Raw genomic sequence first — 25,870 nt, 5'->3', positions numbered from 1 at the left:
ACCATTATTTTCTGTCGTTGAAAAATTATCGCGAGTAATAGCTCATGAACTGTTTAGAGCGGTTACATATGTTTATTGTACTCTCCAGCGTATTTAATACAAACTGTAAAGTACTTCTTAAACAATCGGTTGTCGAACGCCGTTCACTTGTCTATTATTAATACTTATGTTACATTTATACGAAACCTATACTTATCGTAAGTGCCTGTCACCTATGCGGAAACCCGCGGTGATCACTATAATACAGTACCTCGAGTGAAGGGAGAAAAACGAGAGCGGACCAGTGTCTGAAATATTAATTTAGCTGGTACTTATTGCAGGTAAAAAAAGCACCTTCCGATCGAAATTCAAACGACATTGTAGTGTCAAGAAGACAGTTTCTTCGTGAAGTATGGAAGTCAGCAGGGACCATTATTACGATATCTGTAAGAGGCTTCTGACGTTAGTCGGTCAGTGGCCTTATCAGAAGCGGAGAGAAAGTTTGTTTTTCTTCATATTAATACTCGTTTTCGATGCCAATGTACTCGTCGCCCAGGTATAATTACGTTAATTATCATCGAGTTTTTTTTAAGGATAGGGAAGAAAATAAACTAATAGTAGTAAACTTACACGTGCAATTACGTTTTTCAGATCGCAAGATTTTTTGTATGCGATAACATGCAGTGTATCTTTGAAACCTTACCTCCACACCTACTGGCGGCGATTGTTCCGGTGAAAATTTTCACGTATCGATTTAACAGCCAGAAAGTACGTTATATTAATACGAATGGCATTGATATTCTAATAGTGAACTACAGATAGAGCTTCTTTGCAAAATCTTAGATTCTTCTTGACAAAATTGTTATATCTTTTGAGAATATTGCATCCGATGTGTCGAATATATCGGTGATGTTTGTAGATTAAACATCTCACAGATCGCTTATTCATAGACTGGGATATGCTCGAGTCTGAAACAGAACGCGATATTATGAGAAGGTACGCCGAAAATGGTAGATGGTACGTGCTTATATATAGTTGTAAGTAATTTCTTGATTTTAATTGAAAATAAAAAAAAAAATTTATTTCTTCGCGTCTGTCTACATAGGAAACATAAATTAGAAGAGACAAATTTTTTGAAGAAAAATGATACACTCGCAAAAGAAAAATGCGAAACAATTTTAGTAACATTTATATAAAATATAAAAAAAAACAAGAGCCGTTTTTAATGAACTCTGTTCTCGTTGCAGCGTACGTTTACATATCTACCATTTCATTTACAATAACCTCACTCACGCCACGCATTTTGGACATAATATTTCCCTTGAACACTTCTCGTCCTATAATGCTGCCGTATCCGGCGTACTATTTCGTCGACGAAAATCAATATTTCTACTATATTTTTCTCCATATGATAATTTGCGCCACTGTGGTGCTAACCGGGTTAGTCGCGCACGATTGCATGTTTTTTACCTACATCGAACATATCTGCGGCCTTTTCGCCATCGTTAGGTAACGATTATTTACATTGTTAACGAACATTACATTTTGTAAATGAATATCTAGGAAAGAAGTAAAATTCTCCGTATCGAGGAGTAAATATAACGTGATAATAGTTTTAGCTCGTTCACTTGGAAGTGACTGAAATTAAATCTCAAAAACTCATAACAATGTTACGTTGCGTAAATACTTGCAGATACAGATTTCAGCATGTATCGCATGAACGTATTAATACGGAAAAAAGTATGATGGACTGTCCGGATTACATGTATTACAGAAACGTCGTTATTTCGGTTTACGTTCATCGAAAGGCCTTGCAGTGAGTGTGCAATAATATCGTACTGTAGTTTTTCTTTTATTAATCTCGATACTAAGAGAGAATGATCTTTGATAGATATGATAAACTATGATAAACGATACTCTAACTTGATTTTTATTTAGATATCTAAGTAATTGTCATTAATGTCGTATTCTTACTACAGGTTTGCTAAACTTCTCGAGGACACTTTTTCGACATCGTTCGCCGTTCAAATCTTGTTAATTACAATCTGCTTGAGCATTACCTTGATACAAGTGAGTTACTTACACGAGCGAAGATAAATATAAGAATTCCGTAAAACACACGACACAGAAATTAAAGCAGGCTCTTACCTCCTTCGTGTTTAAGCTCTCGACGCATCTACACGATTCGGCGGAGGCGATGAGATACTTCGTCTTCATTATGGCCCAATTGTTTCACTTGTTCTGCATTAGCTTCCAAGGGCAGAAGCTGATAAATCATAGTCTCGAAACTTGCGACAACATGTAAGAGACGATATTAAATTGGAAGTAAATTATAGCTGGCTAAAAAAAAAAGAAAAATGCTTGGTCGGTATAAGTTAAGAAATTGCTTACAAGAATTTAATTATTTCTCAGAGTGAACTGTTACTTATAACGTGTACTTTTTATGTGAACGGTGATCTAGATATCATAGCTCATGGTATAAAATACCTGTGAGGGAACAGAGATTGCTCTTGTTCGTCATGAGAAAGAGCATTGAGGCTTGTGCCTTGACCGCCGGCAAAATATACGTTTTTTCGTTAGAAAATTTTACAACGGTAAAGCAACGACAGATATTACTAAAATACATACATCGAAAAGATATGTAATGGATTTTTTAAATGTTTTTATTTAGATCGTGCAAAGCTCGATGTCGTACTTTACATTATTATCGTCCTTTGACGTATCATGATCGATATATCTGATGATTAAGACAGCATGCAGTAAAATATCCATGAGAGATATGTTTTGCAGAAGTATATTATATTATAAATTATATATCAAATAAAATAATATATATTTGTTATTATTTAATGAAGCAAATTTAATGAAATTTTATTTTATTATCGATATTGCTAAGCAATTAAAAAACTGTCCCTTGTCCCTTCCGATCTCTCATCTCGAAGGTCTCGAAAAATTCACGACACATGCAGGAATTATTACTTATTTATTTTATCTTTTATTTCTTATAGATTTGTGAAATTATTTGAGGATTAAAATAATAAATTTACCTTATCTTTTGTTGTACAAATGTTGATTATCGGTTTCTAGAATCTAATTAATATATTCATATATCTTTTGAAATAATTTCATGTATTAATCGCAGAATATATCAAGCAGTCTTAATGTGTATAGAAGAAAAATTAGAGAACAAGAGTATATCGCAGTTTGTATTATTTCCTCAAAAGGATGGAGTGTGAATATTGTACATTGAAGACACTCGTCTATATTGCTCATAGCAAACACGCAACGATGTACAGGATACCCATGACAGACACCATAACATTTATCTTATAGCTAAGTACACAGACGTGCAGTGTCACCGGAACTCTTATTTTCTTATTTTCTTATGGACATTCCGATCAATATATTCTGCGTGAAAAAAAATCGTCTTTTCTGCTGATAAGGCGCTGTTCACATCCACCATTTATCAGGCATGACATACGAGATAATTATTATTATGAAAAAGTTTCCGACATATGCAATATTTTTCTGCTTCTAACAATCGCTGAAATATTAATTTGTCTCTCATAACAAGACGAGAAATTTAGTCGACTGTGTGCCACCGAGGGTGAAACATTGCTTTGAAAATTATGAAGTACAAGTGGAATCATTATTATAGCCTTCTACAGAAGATATTGTCACTCGCCGGGCAATGGCCTTATCAAGAAAGAAGAACGAGGTTGTTCCGAGTGGGCTTGATAACTGTGGCCATTTTTTCATTGACCGTTCCACAGGTCCCAGACAATATTCTCTCATAACATTTTTACCTATTACTCGCATTATACTAGTTCTAAATTTAATAATCAATAGAGTGCGCACATACATATAAAGGTTGATTAAAATACATTACGATGTCTATATTCGTTAAACTTTGGACGATACACATATATTTCGGTAAAATATAGCATAGAATTTTGTTCATGAAATTTATAATGCACAAAAATATAAAATATGTATTTAAATATGCATGTGTATTTTAAAGTTCATGGCATATAAAAATATAAACAGAATGTCCTGTGAAATTGATCACAAATAAATACCGTTTAAGATTGGATTTAACGATATTCCTAGGTAGGCAAATTTATTCAATGCAACGGAGATGTGCGATGTATTATGTTGATCGTACCAACGGGGTTTGCTATGCTTATAATTCTGGTGAAGCTGTACACGTGCCATCTGAACAATAGTAAAGTACGTCATATCGAAATTTTTATGATACATTGGTCGAAAGATAGCTTAGAACATATACATATACATATACATATACTATGTTTTAAGAAAGATAGTTTTTCGAATTTTTATTATTTTTCACGATCGTCGATATGTTGAATAATCCAAGAGGTTTCTAGATCAAAAGTCTCACTGATCATCTGCGCAGCGACTGGGAGAAGTTGGAAAGTGCGGAGGAATACGAAATTATGAAAACGTATGCCGCGAACTCGAAACTGTTTTGTTCGGCATTTTGTTGTAAGGGTAAATCGCTCGATGTCATTTTTATTTTAACGGATAGACAATTCAATTGTTATGTCGTTTGTTGCAGTGTACATGTATATATCTGCCGGTATGTTTGTATCAATTAGCCTCGTACCGCACATAATGAATGTCGTATTACCGCTCAATGAGTCATGGCCCATATTCATGCCTTATGAGGCTTATTACTTCGTGGACATCGAAAAATACTTCTTCTACATATTCATCCACGTTTTTGTGAGCATAGAGATAGGTATGACGGTGACAATCGCGCACGATAGCATGATTGTGGTTTACATGGAGCACGCCTGCAGCATCTTTGCTGTGGCTGGGTAAGAAAAAAATTGTACTTTTTTTGCATTCTCTTAATCGTGTCTGACCGAGAAAACGGGACTGTCGCCTGCATGTTCACAGATTTCGATTCCAAACTCTATCTCGTAACGTTCGTGACGACGCAATAAGTATTACTAGTCCGGACGACGTATACTATCAGAAGATCGCGATCTCGGTGTACGCACACTGGCGAGCTTTACGGTAACACATGCAATATTGCACTAAAATGTTAAAAAAGAAATTGTGGAAAAAAGAAATTGTTGATACATATCGAAAAATTTGCCTGCAGATTCGCAGAACTTCTTGAAAGCACCTTCTATGTTACTTTCGCCGTACAAATACTAATAGTTACCATTGCGATGAGTATTACCCTGCTACAAGTACGTGTCAATTTATTGTTGAAATTTATCTTGTGATACATACACTTTTCGAGATAGATCGTGTTTGTGTATTACTCGCTTTTGCGTTGATTAAGGCTGAAGCGAAAGATTAAAATATTGTATTTATCGTTTTCGAGATCGTGTTGCGGTTAGACGAAGTTTTGGAAGCAATGAGATACACGTTATTTGTCATTGTTCAAGTGGTCCACTTGTTCTACTTCAGTATGCAAGGTCAGAGACTGATCGATCACAGCGTGCAAATGCGCGACAAGATGTAAGATGATAATTTTAATCGTCGTTGCTCTAAAGCTCGATGATCAATTGAGATGCAAAATTGTTGCAGATATAACTCTTCTTGGTACAATATACCCGCGAAGTCGCAAAGGCTGCTCCTGTACGTAATGCGACGGAGCATGCAACCAAATTTTTTGAGCGCCGGCAAGATTTACATCTTTTCTCTGAAGAGCTTCACCACGGTAAAGATTATTTAAAAAAGTTACGTTTTATTCTTCCGAAATCTTTCTTAGAAATATTTTTCTCTTAAAGGTGGTACAGTCTTCGGTGTCGTATTTTACCGTACTTGCGTCCTTCCAGTAATCAATGATCAATATGCGATTCGAATAGTGTCTCTGTGCAATCACAAGATTACGTTATAGTAATAGTTATCGCGCAGTCGAAGTAATGCTTACATTTAACTTATTAGTCACGAGCGAGTTACCTACGCTATTAAAATATTATTCTTAAACATAATTTAAAATCTCATTATTTTACGGATGAAGCCACGAGTTAGGAAGAAGTAAATAGAAATGGAAAATGGAAAATAGATAAGAAACCATAATATTTATTCTAAATGCTAATATATTTTATTAATTTTTGTTTGGTTTTATTATTAAATGTGAATTATTACACACCGTAATAAATTATAGGAAAAATAAATTTTAATAAAATATGTTTTATTTGTATTTCGCGTGCATAATACATGGTAAGCTCGTCAGCTCGAATAGTAATTAGTTCTCAGAGTGAATTGCTACTTATGACGTGTACTTTTTATGTACTTTTTATGTGTAACAGTGATCTAAATATCACAGCTTGTGGTATAAAATACCTGTGAGGGAATAAAGATTGGATCTTGTATGAATAATGATTGGATCTTGATAAAGAACGGATCTTGTTCATCATGAGAAAGAGCATCGAGGCTTGTGCCTTAACCACCGGCATAATATACCGTTTTTTCGCTAGAAAATTTTACAATGATAAAGCAACGGCAGATATCATCAAAATACATGAATCAAAGAGATATGTAATGAATTTTTTTAAACATTCGCGTTTAGATCATGCGAAGCTCGATGTCATATTTTACATTATTATCGTCCTTTGACGTATCATGATCGATTTTTGATCATTAAGATAGCATGCATTAAAATAATAATAAAAAAAATGTTTTGCAGATGTAAAACATATTGCGATTAATTATATATCAAATAAAATAATACATATATTTGTTATTAATTAATGAAGCAAGTTTAATGAAATTTTATTTTGTTATCGATATTGCTAAGCAATTAAAAAGCTGTTTCTTGTCTTTTCCGTTCTCTCAGAGGACTCGAAAACTCACGGCATGTGCAGAAATTTCTATTTATTATATCTTTCATTTACCATAGATTTGCAAAATTTCTCGAGGATTAAAATTATAAATTATCTCTTTTGTTGCGTAATTATTGATAATGATTATCTTATTTTTCCAGAATTCATTGTAGTTCGTGTTTTTTTGAATTAATTTCACATGTCATTCTCAGAATACAAATAACCTTAATGTATTTCTATATAGAATAAAAATTAGAAACAAGAATATATCACTAGTATATAATATATTGTTCTGCTCACGCATCAAGGGGACGCGAATTCGCACTCGGATGCACATGTGAATACTTTCGCGGCACAGAAACCGCGGACACTCACGTAACACGCTTGCAGAAAATGAAGAAATACTATCTTCACTCTTTGTGAACGGAAGAATCGTTTATTATTAATTTGTACAATAAAAATCATTTGCGCACCAAAGCTCCTGTTCAAATCTGACAGTCCGCTTAAAAACTCGTTATCAGGAATCACTCTTCCGATGTCGCTCCTCAAGACGATCAATAATGATCGGTGTGACTAGAGCCTTAACGCAGCGAGACCAAGCGGCGCCAGAGATGAGCGCAGCTAATATATGCATGCAGCGAAAAAATATACTTGGCGGGAGCCGCTACCGCGTCTCCCGATTTGTACTTATTATTTCCCCAAGAGGCTAGAGTGCGAATATTGCACATTGGAGACGCTCATCAATATTAATCGTAACAATATTATACGTTATAGCAGATACGCAACGATATACAGGATGTGTGACAGACACCATAATGTTTATCTTATAGTTAAGTATACTATCGTGCAGTGTCACCGGAACTCTTATTTACTTCATTGACATTCCGATCAATATGTTCCGCAAAAAATCATCTCGCCTGCCACCGTGCGCGTCAATCCGTTACGAGGTACGACATGCGAGATTATCATTACTATTTTAAAAGAGGTTTCCGACATATGCAGTACTTTTCTGTTTCTAACACTCGCTAAAATATTAATTTGTCCCTCAGAACACGAGAAGAAATTCAGTCGATTGTGTGCCACTGAGGGCGAAACGTTGCTTTTGAAAATTATGAAGTACGCGTGGAATCATTACTACAGCCTTCAACAAAGGATGTTGTCACTCGCCGGGCATGGGCCTTATCAAGAAAGAAGAACGAGGTTGTTCCGAGTGGGCTTGATAACTGTGGCCATTTTTTCATTGATCGTTCCACAGGTCCCAGACAATATTCTCTCATAACATTTTCACCTACTACTCGCATTATACTAGTTCTAAATCTAATAATCAATAGATTGGCCACATACATAAAAAGGTGGAGCAAAATACATTACGCTATACATCGCTGTCTATGTTCGTTAAACTTTGAACGATATATAATTCGGCAATATTTGGCATAGAATTTTGTTCATGAAATTTATTATATACAAAACTATATATAAAATATATGTATTAAAAAATGCATGCGTATTTGTAAGTGCATAACATATACAATTATAAATAGAATATTATGTAAAATCGCAAATAATAGAGCGTCTAAGGTTGAATTTGACGATATTTCTAGGTGGGCAAAATTATTCAGTGCGACGGAGATGTGCGATGTATTATGTTGGTGGTACCGATGTGCTTTTGGGTGCTTACACTTCTGGTGAAGCTGTACGGGTGCCATTTGAACAGTAGCAAAGTACGCAATATCGAAATTTTTATTATACATTGGTCGGAAGACAATTACTCGAATTTGTATTATTTTTCACAATCGTGGTCTGTCACGACGTCGATATGTAGAATATTCATCAAGGATATTTCTAGATCAAAAGACTTACTGATCATCTGCGTAGCGACTGGGAGAAATTGGAAAGTGAGGAGGAATACGAAATTATGAAAACTTATGCCGCGAACTCGAGACTGTTTTGTTTGGCATTATGCTGTAAGGATAAATCGCTCGATGTTATTTTTATTTTAACGGATAGATGATTGTTATGTCGTTTGTTGCAGTATATTATTACATAGCTCCTGGTGTATTTACATTAATTAGCGTCGTACCGCACATTATGAATGTCCTATTACCGCTCAATAAGTCCCAGCCCATAATAATGTCTTATGAGGCTTATTACTTCGTGGACGGCGAAAAATATTTCTTCTACATTTTCTTCCACATTCTTGTGAGCGTAGAGATATGTTTGACGGCGGTGATCGCGCACGATAGCATGATTGTGGCTTACATCGAGCACGCATGCAGCATCTTCGCTGTGGCTGGGTAAGGAAAAAGTTGTACTTTTTTTGCATTCTCTTAATCGTGTCTGACCAAGAAAACGGGATTGTCGCCTGAATGTTCGCAGATTTCGATTTGAGACTGTATCTCGTAACGTTCGTGACGACGCGATGAATATTACTAATTCGAACGTATACCATCAGAAGATCGCGATATCTGTGCACGCACATTGGCGAGCTTTACGGTAATCATGGAATATTATACTAAAATGTATATAAAAAGAAAAAAGAAATTGTTGGTATATGTTGTAAAATTTGTTTTTTCGCAGATTCGCGGAGCTTCTTGAAAACACTTTCTGTGTTACCTTCGCCTTACATATAATGTTAATTACCGTTGGGATGAGCATTTCGTTGCTGCAAGTACGTGTCCATTTATTGTTGTAATTCAACTTGCACTTTTCGAAATAGATCGTGCTGGTGTACCACTCGCGTTTGCGTTGATTAAGGCTGAAGCGAGAGATTAAAATATTGTATATTTTCAAGCTCGCGATGCAGTTAAACGAAGTTTTAGAAGCGATAAGATACACGTTATACATCGTTATTCAAGTGATCCACTTGTTCTACTTCAGTGTACAAGGCCAGAAACTGATCGATCACAGCGTGCATATGCGCGACAAGATGTAAGATGACAATTTTAATCGTCGTTGCTCGAAAGCTCGATGATCAATTGAGATGCAAAATTGTTGCAGATATAACTCTTCTTGGTACAACATACCCGCGAAGCCGCAGAGGCTGCTCCTGTACGTGATGCGACGGAGCATGCAACCGAATTTTTTGACCGCCGGCAAGAATTACGTGTTTTCTATGAAGAGCTTCACCACGGTAAAAATTATTTAGAAACGTTACGTTTTATCACGGCAACCCTTTGAAATCTTTCTTAAGAATGCTTTTCTCTTAAAGGTGGTACAGACTTCGGTATCGTATTTTACCGTACTTACGTCAGTTGCATCCTTCCAGTAATCGACGATCAATATGCTATTCGGATAGTATCTCTGTGCAATCACAAGATTACGTTATAGTAATAGATATCGCGCAGTTAAAGTAATACGTACTTACATTTAACTTACATTAGTCACGAGCGAGTTACCTACACTATTAAAATACTATTAAAATATTGTTAAACGTAAAAAATTTTTTTATTTCTCAAACAAAGCCACGGGTTAGGAAGAAGTAAAGAGAAATGGAAAATGAAGAAACTGGTAAGAAACCTTGATATTTATTTCAAATGCTGATATATTTCATTTATTTTATTATTAAATATAAATTATTTATTATTACGAAGAATTATTAATAAATTATAGGAAAATAAATTTTAATGAAATACGTTTTATTTCGCGTTTGTAATAATTGTGGCTTGTTAGCGTGAATAAAAAAAGTAAATCTTAATTATCCTGCTGTGAGATCTTTCTTTCCTCTTTTCTTTCCATTGAATGGTATAGATCGTGAGAAGGTTGCAATAAGATTTGTCCTGCGCGCCTTAACAACATTTACAGATAGAATAAAAACATCTTTATTCTAAACTTTACGATACGGCAAATATTCTTTTAAATAAGGGATGCTAAGATATAATTTTTCAAAAATAATTAAATAAATAATTTAAAAAATGCTGTTAATGTGATTAAATAAAAGCATTTTTACTGTTATATTTTTATTTTTGATCTTGGGTACTAATTGGGCGTATACTAGGAAAGTCGAATGGTGCGTACGTGAAAAGTAATAATGAATTTAATTATAGAAATACCTATTACGAGGATGGCATTCAGTGGCACATATAATGAAATAATTAAATAAGCATCATTTATACCATACGAAGCTTTGCATTTGCGTGCTCCCAATCTCGCATGACACTGGCAGTAATTAATTAAGTTGACAAGTCACCGTATAACATTTCTCCGTGTATAATCGAGAAAGCAAAGAATGTGCACTCGCCGAAGAAAGTTTACTGCGACAATGCCGTTTGTTTTCTATCGCGGAAAATAATCGCGAGTATACAGCAGTATAAAGCAGAACAGTTTAGTACACGAGTCGTAAATGTTTATTCTACTCTCCAGCGTATTCATACTTCCCTTGTGAATTCAGACAGTAGAACATTTCTCCAAATAGTCAGTTGTCAAACGCTCTGTCCGCTCGTTTGTCACATAGTACTTACGTTGTACGTGACGTATATTTATCGTAAGTGCCTGTCGCCTGCGGAACTCGCGTTATGCGCGTCGTGCGATCGAGGGAGGAGAACGAGCGTGCGGGATAGTATCTAAAATATTAATTTATTTATAACCGATACTTTATCACGAGAAAAAGAGCTTTCGAGGGAAGCTTCGAAATTCGAAGAACCCTGTGACGACCACTACTTCGTGAAGTATGGAACAGAGTAGGAATTGCTATTATGATATCAATAAGTGGTACCTCATGTTAGTCGGTCAGTGGCCATATCAAAAGTTGAAAGAGAGCTTGTTTTTCTTGACTGTTATACTCCTTCTCGATGCCAGTGCACTCGTTACGCAGGTAACGTTACCGTCGAGATCTTTATTTTAGAAAAGGAAGGAATTAATGACAGAGGTATTGAGATTTCGTGCCGATTCGAATAATTCGTTTGTTAATTGACAAATTTACAAACGAGTGCAATCGTATTTTTCAGATAGCAAAATTTGGCACATGCGATAACGCGCAGTGCATTTATGAAACTTTACCTCCGCATATGGTGACAGTGATGATTCTGGTGAAAATTTTCACGTATCAGTTTAACTGCCGAAAAGTACGTTTTATTAATGTGAATGGTATTTTAATCGTGAGCTGCAGATATTGCTTCGTTGCAAGATTTTAGATTCTTATTGACAAAATTGTTATACCTTTTGAGAACATTACATCTGAGGTATCGAATATATCGGTGATGTTTGTAGATTAAAGATCTCACAGATCGCTTATTCGTAGACTGGGATATGCTCGAAACTAAGGAAGAACACAACATTATGAGAAAGTATGCCCAAAACGGCAGATGGTACGCGCTAATATATGGCTGTATGTAATTTAATTTTAGTTAAGAATAGAAGAAATCCATTATCTTATGTATAAATTAAAAAAATTAAGGTAATAGTGTTTTCTTTGCGCTTGGATGTAATGTTTAAATTAAATAAAAATAAGTAATTCCAATTAGTTACAAAGAAGACGTCAATATAGTTTAACTTGGCAAAGTATAAACGATATATATTGCATAAGGAGAAGGATTTTTTCTAAAAAAAAAGTCGCGTTAGTCGATACAAGCTAAAAATATTTGAATGTGAACTATTTTGCTAGTGAACAATTTTATTCTATCATGATAAAAAAATTGGGGACATTTCGCCAAACATGTTATTTGATAAAAGAAATAACACATATATACAGACTATTGATTAAGAGAGAAAAGTTTTGACGAAAAACTACACGTACACTTATATGTACAAAATATAAATATAATATAAATATAATTTTTGTATAAAATATTTTTAGTATCATAATTATTAATTAAATAATAAATTTATTTTTTAAATAGATAATAGTAATTTTGACGAATTTTGTCTTCATTGCAGCGTATGTTTACGTGTCTACGATTTCATTTACCACAACCTCTCTCGTGCCACGCATTTTGGATATTGTATTTCCATTGAATACTTCCCGTCCTGTAATGTTAGCATACCCGGCATACTATTTCGTTGATGAAAATCAATATTTCTACTATATTTTTCTCCATATGTTAGTTACCAGCAGTGTGTGTATGACCGGATTAATTGCGCACGACAGCATGTTTTTTGTTTATGTCGAGCACATCTGCGGTCTTTTCGCCATCGTTGGGTAATGATTATTTATACCTAAAGCAAGAGGTTGCTTATCTCTCTTGTAATTAGGATTTAAATAAAATACCATGATTAAATAAAATTCTCTGTATCGAGAAGTTAATATAACGTAATTATATTGTTAGCTCTTTTATGTTAATTGGAAAGGAACAAAAATTAATTCTCAAAAATTTTCTAATAATGCTGTTTTGCGCAAATACTTGCAGATTTAGATTTGAGCACGTATCACATGAACGCAGTATTGCGGAAAAAAGTCTTATCGATTGTCTAGATGACAAGTATCATAGAAACGTTGTAGTTTCGATTCACGCTCATCGAAAGGCTTTGCAGTGAGTGTGTAATAATACTTTTGCATATTTTTCTGTCTTTAATCTCGATGCTAATTAATTAATTAGAATCATCTTTAACAAACTATGATAAGCGATATACCTTTACTTAATTTATTTAGACATTTAGTCGTCAACAGTATCTTTCTGTATTCTTTCTGTAGGTTTGCTAAACTTCTGGAAGATACCTTTTCGATAGCGTTCGCTGTACAACTCCTGATCGTTACAGCTGGCTTGAGCATTACCTTAGTTCAAGTGAGTTACGTACAAATAGATAAATATGTAAAAGATATACTAGAATTCTGTAATACATAATAAAGAATTAAAACAGAATCTTACATTTCTCGCGTTCAAGCTGTCGATACAGTTGCACGATTTTGCCGAAGCGATGAGGTACTTCGTTTTCATTATTGCTCAATTGTTTCACTTGTTCTGCTTAAGCTTCCAAGGACAAAAATTGATAAATCATAGCCTCGAAACTTGCGACAAGATGTAAGAAACACTACATTAAATTAAGACATTAAATTAAGAAATAAATTAGCTATTTGACTGATATAAAGGATATATTTTCCATAAAAATACTTAGAAGAATGTAATCTTTCTTTTTCTTTGTAATTTTTACACCGTATTTATTTATTGTATTTATTTCGTATGTATAATAATGGTAGTATAATTTTATAGATTTCATGGTTCATGGTTTATCATACCCGTAAAGGAACAAAGACTGCTCTTGTTCGTGATGAGAAAAAGTATCGAAGCTAGCATCTTGACCGCCGGCAAGATATACATGTTTTCTCTAGCAAATTTCACATCGGTAAAACAATTATGCCCGTTTTTCCACCAATAAAGATTAACTTTAACCTTGGTTTGATTTATTCTTCATCGTTTTCTAATTCTTAGAACTGGAAAAAGATAAAGGGTAAATTAAACTAAGATTAAAATTAATCTACATTGATGGAAATAGCGACAAGCGTTAAAAAAATATGCAAACCAAAAAGATATGTAAAACATTGTTTTTCATTTAGGTTGTGCAAAGCTCAATGTCGTACTTTACGTTATTGTCATCCTTTGACGTGTCATGATCAACACCCAACGATATCATTATGACAGCAAGTAGTAAAATATCCTTAAAGTATTCCACAGGAATATATAATATTACAATTTATAAATCGAATAAAATAATATTTATATTTGCTATTATTTAATAAAATAAAAGTAATACAATTTTAGTTTTTTTTTATCAATATTGAAACAACCAAAAAGCTCCCCTTTCCGATCTTCTTCGAAAGCCTGGAATACTCACGACACATACAGACGTTCTCCAATAGAAAGTATTCATTTTGTCGCACCATTTTATTCTGATCGATACGTGCTCGCTAGTGGGAACTTGTAAAATCATTTATTAAAGAAACAAATATGCGTAAATTTCATTAGACATCATCGACACGTACGAAGTTGTTTTGCAAAAATTTTCCATGTCTACATTGTACTTTTCAAAAAGGAACTGTTTTCACTTATGTCTCATATCAAAGGACGAGCAATCAATTCAAAATTAAAGCAAAAAGTATGTAATTGATTATCTTTGCGATGCCGAAGACGCAGGTATTGTTTCTTCAAGTGTTATAAGAGATCTAGAGTCATGATTATGACATCTGCAGAATCGTCGCTTACCGACACGTGGCTGTATCAGGAAACTGAAAATAAAGACGTTTCATGTTGCCTCACCACAAATAGGTATATGGTTGCGCAGATAAATACACGTGATGTCTGAAGGAAAACCTATTGGGTGCAATTCAGCGCGATTACAAATGTCTATCGTATGTCCCACAGCGCGTATACACTCGTATTTCTCGAGGGACCAGCTGTCCACTCGCTACCTACCTACAAATATCTATAATGTTACGTTTACGCGAGACATATACTTAGCATAAGTGCCTGTCAGTTACGAAAACCCGCGTTGCGAAATTGTGGACTCCGACAAAGGGAGGCCCGCGTGCCGCGGAGTGCGGCATCTGAAATATTAATTTACTTATAACCGACCCTTATGGGAAAAATGCCTTCCGAGAGGAGGCTCGAAATTCAGTCAAAATTCAGACTGCAGTACCGAGAAGATCGTTTCTCCGTGAAATATGATACCCGGCAGAGGTTACTATTACGATATCTGTAGAAGGTATCTCATGATAGTAGGCCAGTGGCCTTATCAGAAGCCGAAAGAGAGGCTGATTTTCTTGACATTTATAATGATACTTGCAATCTCTTCATTCATTCCACTGGTAACGTTAATTGTCAGTATTTTTTATTTAGGAAAGAAAAAAGGAATGGTGTATATAAAATTCGTTAAGATTCCGCGTTTATGTTAAGTGGTTTGTTTTCTTTGAAGCATCACAATATAACGCTAAAAAGATTAAAATCTTTTCTCCTCACATGAATGTGTTTCCAGACAGCAAAATTCACCATATGCAAAAGCGCGCAGTGCATCTACGAGGCTTTACCTCCATACATGCTGGGAGTGATAATTATATTGAAAATTTTCACGTATCAGTTTAACAGCCGGAATGTACGTTTCATTAATACGAATGGTATCGGTATTCTAACCGTGTAATATAGCTTTATCGCAAAATTATTTGCTGATGATGATTGTTATAAATAACTATTGAGAATATTAATACATCCGAATATATCGCTGATGTTTCTAGATTAAAGATCTCACAGATCGCTTATTCGTAGACTGGGATATGCTCCAGACTAAGGAAGAACACGACATTATGAGAAAGTATGCCGAAAGAGGCAGATGGTACTCGCTGATATATGGCTGTAAGTAATTCGCAATTAAGATCAAGGCTTGATCTTAATTGAGAAATTTATTTCCTTGTATACCTAAAAAAATTTAAATTGAGATTATACGTTTTCTTTGCATTTGGATGTGTTGTTTGAATTAAATAAAAATGGAAATAAAAGTATTTCAAAAACTAAATATAAAAAGATATTAATAAAATTTAACAACTTTATTGTATAAGAGATGTATAAAAAAGGCTTCTCTTCTAGAAAAAGTCATCAGTCAGCTAGCTAAAAATATTTAAACGTACAATTTTATTCTGTGATGTTAAAAAAAAGTAGAGAAATTTTGTCAAACATATTATTTGAAAAAACCAAAAAGTGGAAAACAAGAAAAAATTCTAAAGAAGAGATACTTAAAAAAATAAAAATAAAATACAAAGTATTTTAATGGCATAATTTTAAATTAAAAAATTTTAATAGAAGCTTGTTTTGATGAATTGTGTACTTAATTGTTGCAGCATTGTTTTACTCAGCTACCGCTATATTTCTAACGGCTTCTCAAGTGCCACGCATCTTGAACGTAGTATTTCCGTTAAATACTTCCCGTCCTCAAATGCTACCATATCCGTCATACTATTTTGTCGACGAAAATCAATATTTCTCTTATATTTTTCTCCATATGTTTACTGCCTGCACTATATGCATGACCGGATTGATCGCGCACGATAGCATGTTTTTTGTTTACGTCGAGCACATCTGCGGCCTTTTCGCCGTCGTTGGGTAATAATTATTTTTAAACTGAAAGCGAGTTCGCATCTTTTGCAGTTAGAACATAAATAAATTTCTCTACATTTAGAACTAAATATAACGTAACAATAATTCAGTTACAAAAAAATTGTTTTAGCTTTTAGAAGAGGCAGAAATTAATTTGCAAAAACTATCAATAACAATGTTTTGCGTACAAAAATTGCAGATTTAGGTTTGAGCGCGTATCACGTAAATGTACTGTTATGGAAAAAAGTATGATCGATAATTCAGATGCCGTGTATCACAAGAACATTGTGATTTCGATTTACGCTCATCATAAGGTTTTACAGTAAGTATGTAATGATTATAGCATGTATTTTCTCGAGAATTAATCGATATTAATTAACAAATGATCTTTGATAAATCGTGATAATTTGCGATACTTTTGTTTGATTTTTATTTAGATATTTAGTTATTATTATATCCTTACCGTATAGGTTCGCCCAATTTCTTGAGAGTACCTTTACGATTTCCTTTGCTGTGCAACTCCTGATGATTACAATTGGTTTAAGCATTTCCTTAGTACAAGTAAGTTACGTGCGAATAGGTATAAGCAAATATGAGAAATCTGTAATGTAACGGAAACTAAAACTGGATTTTATCTTTCGAAGCTCTCGATACAGCTGCACAATTTTGCTGAAGCGATGAGATACATAATCTTCATTGTTGGTCAATTGTTTCACTTGTTCTGCTTTAGCTTCCAAGGACAAAGAGTGATAGATTATAGTGTCGAAACTCGCGACAAGATGTAAGAGATAGCATTAAGGTAGAAGTAAATTGTTGATCGGTATAAATTTGATTGGCATAAAGAACAGATTTTCTGAAACATTTGCAAGAGTTTAATTATTTTTTTTTATCGATAAATTATAGCCTTACTTAATCTGCTTATTTTGTACATATAATACATATACATATGTACATACATATAATGATAATTTTAGATATCATAGCTCGTGGTATACTATACCCCTGAAGGAGCAAAGGCTGCTTATGTTCGTCATGAGAAAAAGTATCGAAGCTAGCGTCCTGACCGCCGGCAACATATACGTGTTTTCTCTTGAAAATTTCACAATGGTAAAACAATTATAACACGACAAATAAAGATCTTATAAACGTCCGCAATCCAAAAAGAGATACGTAAAACTTTCGCTTTCATTTAGATTGTACAAAGCTCGATGTCGTACTTCACATTACTATCGTCCTTTGACGTGTCATGATCGATATGCGGCGATTGCGGCGGCTTGTAGTAGAATATCACTGAAACGTTCCACAGGAGTACAACATTACGAGTAATACATCGAGTGAAATAATGTTTTATATTTGCCATAACAAGGCAAAAGTAATAAAACTCTATTTTGTTATCGATATTGCTGAGCGACTAAAATGCTTTGCCTCCCGATCTCACTTTCGGACGCCTCGAACACTCTCACGACACTCACAGCGGACTCTCTATTAATACAGAGTATACTCATTTCACCGCGCTATTTTATTTTGATCGATACGTTCTCTCCGGAGGGAACTTGGGAAACGTGCTCGTCATTGGGGCTGCTATATAGTTAATGTCAAAGAATCAAATGCCACCTGTTCCCCATAAATTCTACGTTCCGGTCCGTTGATTGACGTGACATGCAACAAAGTTATTTCGCGAGAGACTCAGCTATGTATTATAACTATATCACAAGGGGATGTCATTTTTAATTGGCGTCTCGGAGAGGGTGGGCGATCATTCGTACGAAGGCACGGAATTAGTCATCTTCACGATACCGAAGACGCAGTGTCGTTTGACCCGAGAATTATGGAGACCTGGAGGCATTATTATGACTTCGTCTGTAAATTCTCGTCGCTCACCGGTACGTGGCCGTATCTGAAACCGAGAACAAGGAAACTTCGCGTTGCTCTGCTAACTGTAACCACGCTAACTGTATTCGTTCCGCAGGTAAAAATTAACACCCGAAAGAAGGATCTATATTGCAAGAGTGATAAACGACAATGACTATTTCAGATAGCGTATCAATTTACGTGCAAGACAGACGTGCGATGTATGTTCGAGGCGATGACGTCGTACCTGCTGACAATTGTGGCTTTGCTGAAGGTGTACACGTTTCAATTGAATACTCGCACGGTGCGTTTTACGATATATATATTCCAATTAAGCAATGAAAATTTTTTTGATACATTTGATTCTAAAGATCACCGTCTGAGAACAAAATTTCAATATTTTCTTAATTTATATTTGGAATTAATTTAATTAAATTTCTTAATTTACATATATTTGTTATGATTCTACACCGCTATTTTATGAAAAAAAATTAACCCATTTCAATTGATGTTTTGTCAGCTCAAAGACCTTACCCAACACTTGTTCGTCGACTGGAAGGGATTAGAAAGTCCCAAAGAATACGAGATTATGAGGTCGTACGCAAAGAACAGCAGACGATTCTGTTTGGTGTATGCGGGTGAGGACCGATAAGAGGGATATGGTATCAAAATATTGTTCTACTTCGTAAAAGCTGCGCGTTTTTCCTTTCTCACGAATCGCTTCGTATACATTACAGCATATTGCTTAGCAGCGGTAGTCACGTTTATGTCAATATCCCTTATACCATTCGTACTCGATATCGTGTGGCCCCTTAATGAATCCCGTCCCATAGTACCTCCATATCCGGGGTACTATTTCGTGGACACTCGGGAATATTTTTTTAAAATCTTCTGGCACTCCGTCGTCGCTTGGGAAATCATTATGGCCGGAATAGTCGCTCACGATTGTATGCTTTTGACTTACATCGAGCACGTTTGCAGCTTGTTCGCTACGGTCGGGTAAGGAAACGACTTGCGAGTTTGACGCAAAAAATGTATAGTTTCTCCATCCATATTACGTAATAAAATTAAACGTCTTTAAAAAAAGAAATTTGCCTCCAGATGTGAAGAAAAGTGCATATCAAAATTTACAATTTTATTGAAATTTTTTCAACTTTATTTGACAAATATGATTCAATTCTTTTGCACACCACTGTTTAATATTAAAATATATTTTCACAATTTATTCGGAATGTCAGCGAAGGCGAGAAAGAGAGAGAAAGATATTGTATTAACCATTTACAGATTTCGTTTCGAAAATCTTTTTTGTAATTCCGACGAAACACTGAAGATTGCAGACGATTCTAATGACACTTATCGCAAAAGAACCGCGTTCTTCGTACACGCACACCGGGAGGCTATAAAGTGAGTAACATCGCATATATAAAAGCAAAATGCAACGCATCCTCCATTTAAAGATAAAATAATTTTTAGAAAGGCTTCTTTCGCGATTCTTTTTTTTAATTTCCCGTTTGCGACAGGTTAGCGGAACTTCTCGAGGATACCTTCACCGTACCTTTCGCCATACAAATGTTGATAGTGACTGTAGGAATAAGTATTACCTTGCTGCAAGTACGTATTTAGTCATGATAAAATTGTTTTCCGTATACAAGTTATTGAAAGAGATATATTGTCTTTTATATCAAAGGTCACGCAGCAGCAGGGCGATATTTTAGAATCGGTTAGATACGTGGTGTACGTCATTGGTCAGCTGATCCATTTATTCATTCTCAGCTTCGAAGGGCAAAAGCTAATAGATCACAGCCTTCAGACGTGCGATAAGATGTAAGGTCTGACTTATCTAAAAGAAAAAAAGATATCGAATCATGTAACTTTTTGAATTCAACTTGCGTATCTCTTTTCGAAACGCGCGGCAGATACGGTAGCTCCTGGTACGAGGTATCCGCGAGCACGCAGAAGCTAATAATGCTGGTGATGATGAAGAGTGTACGACCGAGCTTCTTGAGCGCCGGCAAGATCTACATCTTCTCCCTGGAGAGCTTCACCACGGTAACAACGCGTAAAATTATCGTGTGCTTAAATAGAGATTCTTTTGACGCGCGTGCGACATGACGCTCTCTTGTTTTGAAGGTTCTGCAAACTTCGATGTCGTACTTTACGGTGTTCGCATCCGTTCAGTAGCCCGTGTGTCGTTTGCGCACCCGACGACATTACGTGGCGGTGGTCACTCGTCGCAAGAGCAATACCATGTGTCTTTAATTCTCCTATTACAATATTATACACTTCTAATTCCATTGTCTTTCATTTCCCCGTTAAAATTGTATTGTAACTCCTGTTATCATCCTCGCACTTAATATGCGTAAAAAAATACGGAAATACCGTATTTATCAATTTTTATATCAATCTTTTCGGCGTCGCAAAATAATACCACCGTTCCTGGAAATAGTTGTAACTTATATATAATGTGAAACAAATTTAATTACTTGAAATTTCAAGTATTTCAGTCGCGGAATATAATTTTCGTACGGCAATAATGTATTTTCATATGGAAAAACAAATTCAAAAAGAAGGTACTTATAATTACTTTCGCAAGAAGCCGGAGTGTGAATGTTGCGCGTCTCGGCGACACTTGTCTCGCAGCAATATTGAACGTATGGCAATTTCCCCGACAGACAGATACGTGTGACAGACACTATATTTCGTTTCTGTCTTGCGACTAAGTACACGGACGCACTTTGGCACAGAAATTCTTATTTTCTTGAAACATCTCTTCCCGATCAATATGTTCCGCGCGGAAGAAAGTCGTCTTGCCCGTTGATAAGCTTCCCTTCGTCCGATAAGCGTTCATCTTTTATGAGACGTGACACGCGGGATTGCCATGTCAAAGATTGTCATTTCCGACGTACGTAGTATTTTTCCATTACGCCCGTTAAAATATTAATTCGTTCCCCTTAACGAAGACGAGACGGGAGAGGTTTAGTCGAGCGCATGCTGCCAAGGGTGTAATACCGCTTTTGAAAATTATGCAGTCCGCGTGGAATCATTATTACAGAATTACGAGGATATTGTTGTCACTCATCGGCCAGTGGCCTTATCAAGAAAGAAGAACAACATTGTTCCGAATGAGCTTGGTGACTGTGTCCGCTCTTTCGGTGTTAGTTCCACAGGTTCCAGAGAAGTTTCTCTCTTGTTTTAAAATATTTCTACCACGTACTCGTTATATACTAGTTTTAAATTTAATCCACCGAGTACGCATAAAAATGTCAATTGAAATACAATATGCTATACAACGCTGAATACATCTCTTAAACTCGTTTTGAATGATATAATAATTCGACAGACTTCATGTTCATAATTTCATGAAATTCGTATAAAAAAATATATATATATGTATATATATATATATATATATATATATATAAAATACAAGTATATATATAAAATACATATTTCAAAGTACAAAACATATAAAATTACAAATAGAATTTTATCTCTTTGCGAAACTTGACGCAGCAAATTATAAGTCGTTTTAAAACATGGATTTTAATGAAGATATTTCTAGGTGGCCCAAATTTTTCACTGCGACGGAAACGCGCAATGTATTTTAGTGGTCGTACCGTCGATTATGTTTATGGCTATGATTCTGGCGAAGATGTACACGTGCCAGTTTAACAGTAGCAAAGTACGACAACAGAATTAAAATTCATATTGTATCATTGGTCGAAGAATGATCACTCGAATTCTTATTATTTATCGCGGTTTTATTATCTTTCATGATCCGTCAGTGGGTTTCGAGGTAAGATTTTTTTTTAACATTCATCGAGGGTGCTTTTATAGATAAAAAATCTCACCGATCATCTGCGTGACGATTGGGAGAAGTTGGACGACGCGGAGGAGTATAAAATTATGAAATCGTATGCCGCAAACGCGAGACTGCTGTCCCTGACATATTCCTGTAAGGATAAATCGCTCGATGTCATCTTTATTTTAACAAACGGCGGACTGGATTAATTCGTTTTGTTGCAGTATATTGTTGCACGGCCTCCCTTATATTCGTATTAGCCAGCCTCGTATCCAAAATATTGGACGTCGCGTTACCGCTCAACGAGTCCCGGCCTATAACTTTGCCTCACCAGGCATATTACTTCGTGGACACCGAAGAATATTTTTTCTACATTTATTTTCACCTCGTTGTGTGCGCGACTATAACTCTACCGGGGATAATCGCGCACGATTGCCTATTTCTGAGCTACATCGAGCACGTCTGCAGCCTCTTCGCTGTTACTGGGTAAGGGAAAGAAACTCGTAAAATTTTTCTCGATCTTACGATCGCGGGGATTGAATCGGGGGGAGGGCAGAACTGTCGTCTAAATGTTCACAGATATCGTCTCGAGACCCTATCACGTAACGATCGTAACGACACGGCGAACGATAGTCCGGACGATCCGAAGATCTACGATCAGAGGATCGCGATATCCGTTCGCGCACACTGGCGAGCTTTGCGGTGAGTGCGCAATACTGCTTTACGTAGAACGTATATATATATATATATATATATGTATATGTATATATGTATATGTATATATATTATATGTATAAAGAATAAAAGAAAAATTATTCAAGATACAAGAAATTAGAAATATAAGTATATTATTATATAAAAGTAATAAGAAATATAAGTATATTATTATTTCTTATTAGTATAAGAAATTATTCAATATAAAATTTGTGTCACAAAATTTGTCGAACAGATTCGCGGAACTTCTCGAGGACATCTTTTGCACTGCCTTCGCCGTACAAATGATGATAGTTGTCGTAACGCTGAGCATTACTCTACTGCAAGTACGTGTCTATTTGTTATCGCAATTCAACTTGCGGTATACCTCGCACGTTTCGCGTGATTAGTATACCCAGGGCGAGAGATTAAAATGTCGTATTTATCGCCTTGAGATCGTACTGCTGTTTCACGATATTATGGAAGTGGTGAGGAGTGTAGCGTATGTAATCGGTCAAGTGATACACTTGTTCTGCTTCAGTCTGCAGGGCCAGAAGTTGATTGATCACAGCGTGCAAATGCGCGACAAAATGTAAGCACCGTGGTCACCGCGAAATTTCGTAAATTTTTCGTGACGACTGACAATGAGACGTAACGTGTTGTTGCAGATATAATTCCTCCTGGTACGAAATACCCGTGAAATCGCAAAGGCTGCTGCTGTACGTGATGCGAAGGAGCCTGGAACCCAATTTTTTGAGCGCCGGCAAGATTTACGTCTTCTCTTTGAGGAGCTTCGCCACGGTAAGCGTATTTATTTACGAAACTTACGCACACGTTGTTACGTGTGCCTTTGAAGTCTCTTTTAAGTATACTCTTAATTCGAAGGTTATACAGTCTTCGATGTCGTATTTTACCGTACTTGCATCCTTCCAATGATCAATAATCAATATACTATTCGGATAGTATCTCTGTGCAACAACAATTATGTTATAGTAATAAAAATTGCGCAGTGGAAATAATTGAAATAAAATAATAGGAATAATATTTACATCCTAATTAATTGTGAACAAATTTCTACTATTAAAATATTGTTGGTAAATATAATAATTTAAAAATCTCACTGTTTCACGGACAAAGTCCACAAATTGTGGAGAAATAAGCAGGAATGGAAAATGAAGAAATAGGTAAGGGACCGTGACATTTGTCTTGAATGCTGAAATGAGCTTGTTTCTTTTTGTTTGGGCCTAGAGGTAAGTTATTACGCGGGTTAACAGATTCTTAGTAATGGACTAGGTTTTATTTGCATCTAGAGTATATAATACATAGTAACGTCGTTAGCGCGAGTTGCGAAAACAAGTGAATTCAAATCGTTAACTGATGAAATTCGATTTAATTTTAATAAGTATTTCAAGCAAAAATCACGCATTATCGGCGACCGACGAGCACGTCATGTCCCGCCCGTCGAAACGATCATACTACACTTGTCAGTTGAACTCTCGATATCTACCGTTACAAAAAATCAAAGTCGTCAAAGTCAAAGTTAAGCTCGAATAAAAAGAAGTAAGTCTTAAATATCTTAAACGTTTAGTTTGATAACTTACTCATCTCTATATATATTAATAAAATCTTCTTCGTGTTAGGCAAAAGTTGTATCGCAAAAATATATTGCCAACTTTCGCCAGATATTTTTATAGCGATTAAAAAGAAAGTCACGTTGCAGCGTCGACGCGTATACGGCGTATACCACGCTCGGTATGCCATACCGTTTGGATATTCCGGCGTATAGGAGTTCCGAGTCCCTTCCGTCGATCCTTTCTTCATAAGCGAAAAACGTATAACGAGAGAAGAAAGGCCGAGAGATTGGATTCGACGATTAATCCTGGGCTTTTAATTTCGGTGACTCGTAACGTCGAACTTGAGACCGTAAGTCTTACACGATCTAACGGGATATGTACGTGGATATATTGCGCACGTGTACGCACGGTCTCGCGTTGCACGCGAGACGAAATGTCTGTCGCGTTTTCATCGCACATCGAGCGGTGCGTTTAGCTGCCTTTAAATGTTGGAGAAGACGTATCTCTTCGATATTTAACGACCGAGAGGAAATTTTGCCATCACATATATAGTAAAATATTTAGACTTCTTTCAAAACTACCGTGCTTTCGAGAGCAATGAGAAAATGCTTTTGCACCAAAACTTGCACCGCTCAAGTGTACACTGAAGACACGAATAAAAGAGAGAGATAGAGACGGCCTTCTTCTTAGCTTCTTTCGAAGGTAAAAAACGACACCTATCGCTTTCGAACTTCTATACCGGATACTTTTCGGCGCCTGTATATAATGCCCTTGTCACATAATCTCTCTTTCATCTATAATTATTGTAGTAGTATTGTCTGTTTCCCGACTGCGTTCGTCCTTGTTTACTCTATAACGCTTAGGCGATCGTGCGATCGTGATAAAAGTGACGTTCGAAAAGATCCTGACGATCCGGTTTGGATACGCTATTTTTTTTCACGTTGCGATTGTATGAATGTATATAACTGTCAATAGTATGTACATACATATTTCCGTGTACATTACGTCCAACACTTGCTAATTATTCGTGGTGTACATATATCTTTACGTATTATATTTATATATATATATATTTATCGCGTGGTATACAGTATACGATATTCGTATGTATATATAGATATATCTCTACTCTATATATATATTGTATATTTA

General features: G+C 35.5%; 11 protein-coding genes across 12 annotated transcripts; all 11 read left to right on the top strand.

Annotated features, from left to right (window-relative positions):
• The first annotated feature begins 242 nt into the window (after positions 1-242).
• On the top strand, positions 243-3,182 carry LOC105449113 (odorant receptor 13a-like). Its single transcript, XM_011688113.1, has 10 exons — positions 243-535; positions 631-795; positions 899-1,016; positions 1,227-1,488; positions 1,673-1,795; positions 1,959-2,049; positions 2,144-2,280; positions 2,441-2,573; positions 2,651-2,771; positions 3,122-3,182. Exons 1-9 carry the CDS (start codon positions 392-394, stop codon positions 2,705-2,707), a joined length of 1,230 nt encoding a protein of 409 aa, XP_011686415.1. The 5' UTR covers positions 243-391; the 3' UTR covers positions 2,708-2,771; positions 3,122-3,182.
• A 388-nt stretch (positions 3,183-3,570) lies between these two features.
• Positions 3,571-6,101, top strand: LOC105448922 (odorant receptor 13a-like). Its single transcript, XM_011687787.1, has 9 exons — positions 3,571-3,752; positions 4,090-4,209; positions 4,368-4,485; positions 4,559-4,820; positions 4,903-5,022; positions 5,111-5,201; positions 5,339-5,475; positions 5,545-5,677; positions 5,748-6,101. The coding sequence occupies exons 1-9, from the start codon at positions 3,609-3,611 to the stop codon at positions 5,796-5,798; spliced, it is 1,176 nt and encodes a 391-aa protein (XP_011686089.1). The 5' UTR covers positions 3,571-3,608; the 3' UTR covers positions 5,799-6,101.
• A 2,320-nt stretch (positions 6,102-8,421) lies between these two features.
• LOC105449112 lies at positions 8,422-9,083 on the top strand. The gene is made up of 3 exons (XM_011688112.1): positions 8,422-8,478; positions 8,632-8,749; positions 8,818-9,083. The coding sequence occupies exons 1-3, from the start codon at positions 8,422-8,424 to the stop codon at positions 9,081-9,083; spliced, it is 441 nt and encodes a 146-aa protein (XP_011686414.1).
• A 145-nt stretch (positions 9,084-9,228) lies between these two features.
• LOC105449111 (odorant receptor 4-like) lies at positions 9,229-10,053 on the top strand. The gene is made up of 5 exons (XM_011688111.1): positions 9,229-9,278; positions 9,363-9,453; positions 9,577-9,713; positions 9,783-9,915; positions 9,994-10,053. Exons 2-5 carry the CDS (start codon positions 9,415-9,417, stop codon positions 10,051-10,053), a joined length of 369 nt encoding a protein of 122 aa, XP_011686413.1. The 5' UTR covers positions 9,229-9,278; positions 9,363-9,414.
• A 1,398-nt stretch (positions 10,054-11,451) lies between these two features.
• On the top strand, positions 11,452-11,914 carry LOC105449110. The gene is made up of 2 exons (XM_011688110.1): positions 11,452-11,595; positions 11,729-11,914. Exons 1-2 carry the CDS (start codon positions 11,452-11,454, stop codon positions 11,912-11,914), a joined length of 330 nt encoding a protein of 109 aa, XP_011686412.1.
• Positions 11,915-11,953: 39 nt separating this feature from the next.
• On the top strand, positions 11,954-12,922 carry LOC105448917. Its single transcript, XM_011687781.1, has 2 exons — positions 11,954-12,108; positions 12,657-12,922. The coding sequence occupies exons 1-2, from the start codon at positions 12,030-12,032 to the stop codon at positions 12,920-12,922; spliced, it is 345 nt and encodes a 114-aa protein (XP_011686083.1). The 5' UTR covers positions 11,954-12,029.
• A 677-nt stretch (positions 12,923-13,599) lies between these two features.
• Positions 13,600-14,441, top strand: LOC105448918. Its single transcript, XM_011687782.1, has 3 exons — positions 13,600-13,738; positions 13,928-14,060; positions 14,272-14,441. The coding sequence occupies exons 1-3, from the start codon at positions 13,635-13,637 to the stop codon at positions 14,326-14,328; spliced, it is 294 nt and encodes a 97-aa protein (XP_011686084.1). The 5' UTR covers positions 13,600-13,634; the 3' UTR covers positions 14,329-14,441.
• Positions 14,442-15,375: 934 nt separating this feature from the next.
• On the top strand, positions 15,376-16,334 carry LOC105449109. The gene is made up of 3 exons (XM_011688109.1): positions 15,376-15,519; positions 15,687-15,803; positions 15,943-16,334. The coding sequence occupies exons 1-3, from the start codon at positions 15,376-15,378 to the stop codon at positions 16,066-16,068; spliced, it is 387 nt and encodes a 128-aa protein (XP_011686411.1). The 3' UTR covers positions 16,069-16,334.
• A 105-nt stretch (positions 16,335-16,439) lies between these two features.
• On the top strand, positions 16,440-18,063 carry LOC105448919 (odorant receptor 13a-like). The gene is made up of 6 exons (XM_011687783.1): positions 16,440-16,804; positions 16,998-17,120; positions 17,269-17,359; positions 17,443-17,579; positions 17,773-17,905; positions 17,992-18,063. The coding sequence occupies exons 1-6, from the start codon at positions 16,638-16,640 to the stop codon at positions 18,046-18,048; spliced, it is 708 nt and encodes a 235-aa protein (XP_011686085.1). The 5' UTR covers positions 16,440-16,637; the 3' UTR covers positions 18,049-18,063.
• A 552-nt stretch (positions 18,064-18,615) lies between these two features.
• On the top strand, positions 18,616-20,938 carry LOC105448920 (odorant receptor 13a-like). 2 transcript variants are annotated; one of them, XM_011687785.1, is made up of 9 exons: positions 18,616-18,767; positions 18,834-18,953; positions 19,170-19,287; positions 19,387-19,648; positions 19,934-20,053; positions 20,170-20,260; positions 20,337-20,473; positions 20,566-20,698; positions 20,780-20,938. In XM_011687785.1, the coding sequence occupies exons 1-9, from the start codon at positions 18,627-18,629 to the stop codon at positions 20,828-20,830; spliced, it is 1,173 nt and encodes a 390-aa protein (XP_011686087.1). In that variant the 5' UTR covers positions 18,616-18,626; the 3' UTR covers positions 20,831-20,938. The 2 variants fall into 2 exon arrangements, with proteins under 2 accessions (XP_011686087.1, XP_011686086.1); XM_011687784.1 differs by having other exon boundaries at positions 20,566-20,832.
• Positions 20,939-23,127: 2,189 nt separating this feature from the next.
• Positions 23,128-25,828, top strand: LOC105448916 (putative odorant receptor 85d). The gene is made up of 5 exons (XM_011687780.1): positions 23,128-23,153; positions 23,401-23,491; positions 23,600-23,736; positions 23,813-23,945; positions 24,030-25,828. Exons 2-5 carry the CDS (start codon positions 23,450-23,452, stop codon positions 24,078-24,080), a joined length of 363 nt encoding a protein of 120 aa, XP_011686082.1. The 5' UTR covers positions 23,128-23,153; positions 23,401-23,449; the 3' UTR covers positions 24,081-25,828.
• The last annotated feature ends 42 nt before the right edge of the window (positions 25,829-25,870 follow it).

The sequence above is a fragment of the Wasmannia auropunctata genome, unplaced genomic scaffold (genome assembly GCF_000956235.1).
Source record: "Wasmannia auropunctata unplaced genomic scaffold, wasmannia.A_1.0 LD336078.1, whole genome shotgun sequence".
NCBI lineage: Eukaryota > Metazoa > Arthropoda > Insecta > Hymenoptera > Formicidae > Wasmannia > Wasmannia auropunctata.
This window is presented reverse-complemented; position numbering and strand designations above follow the sequence as displayed.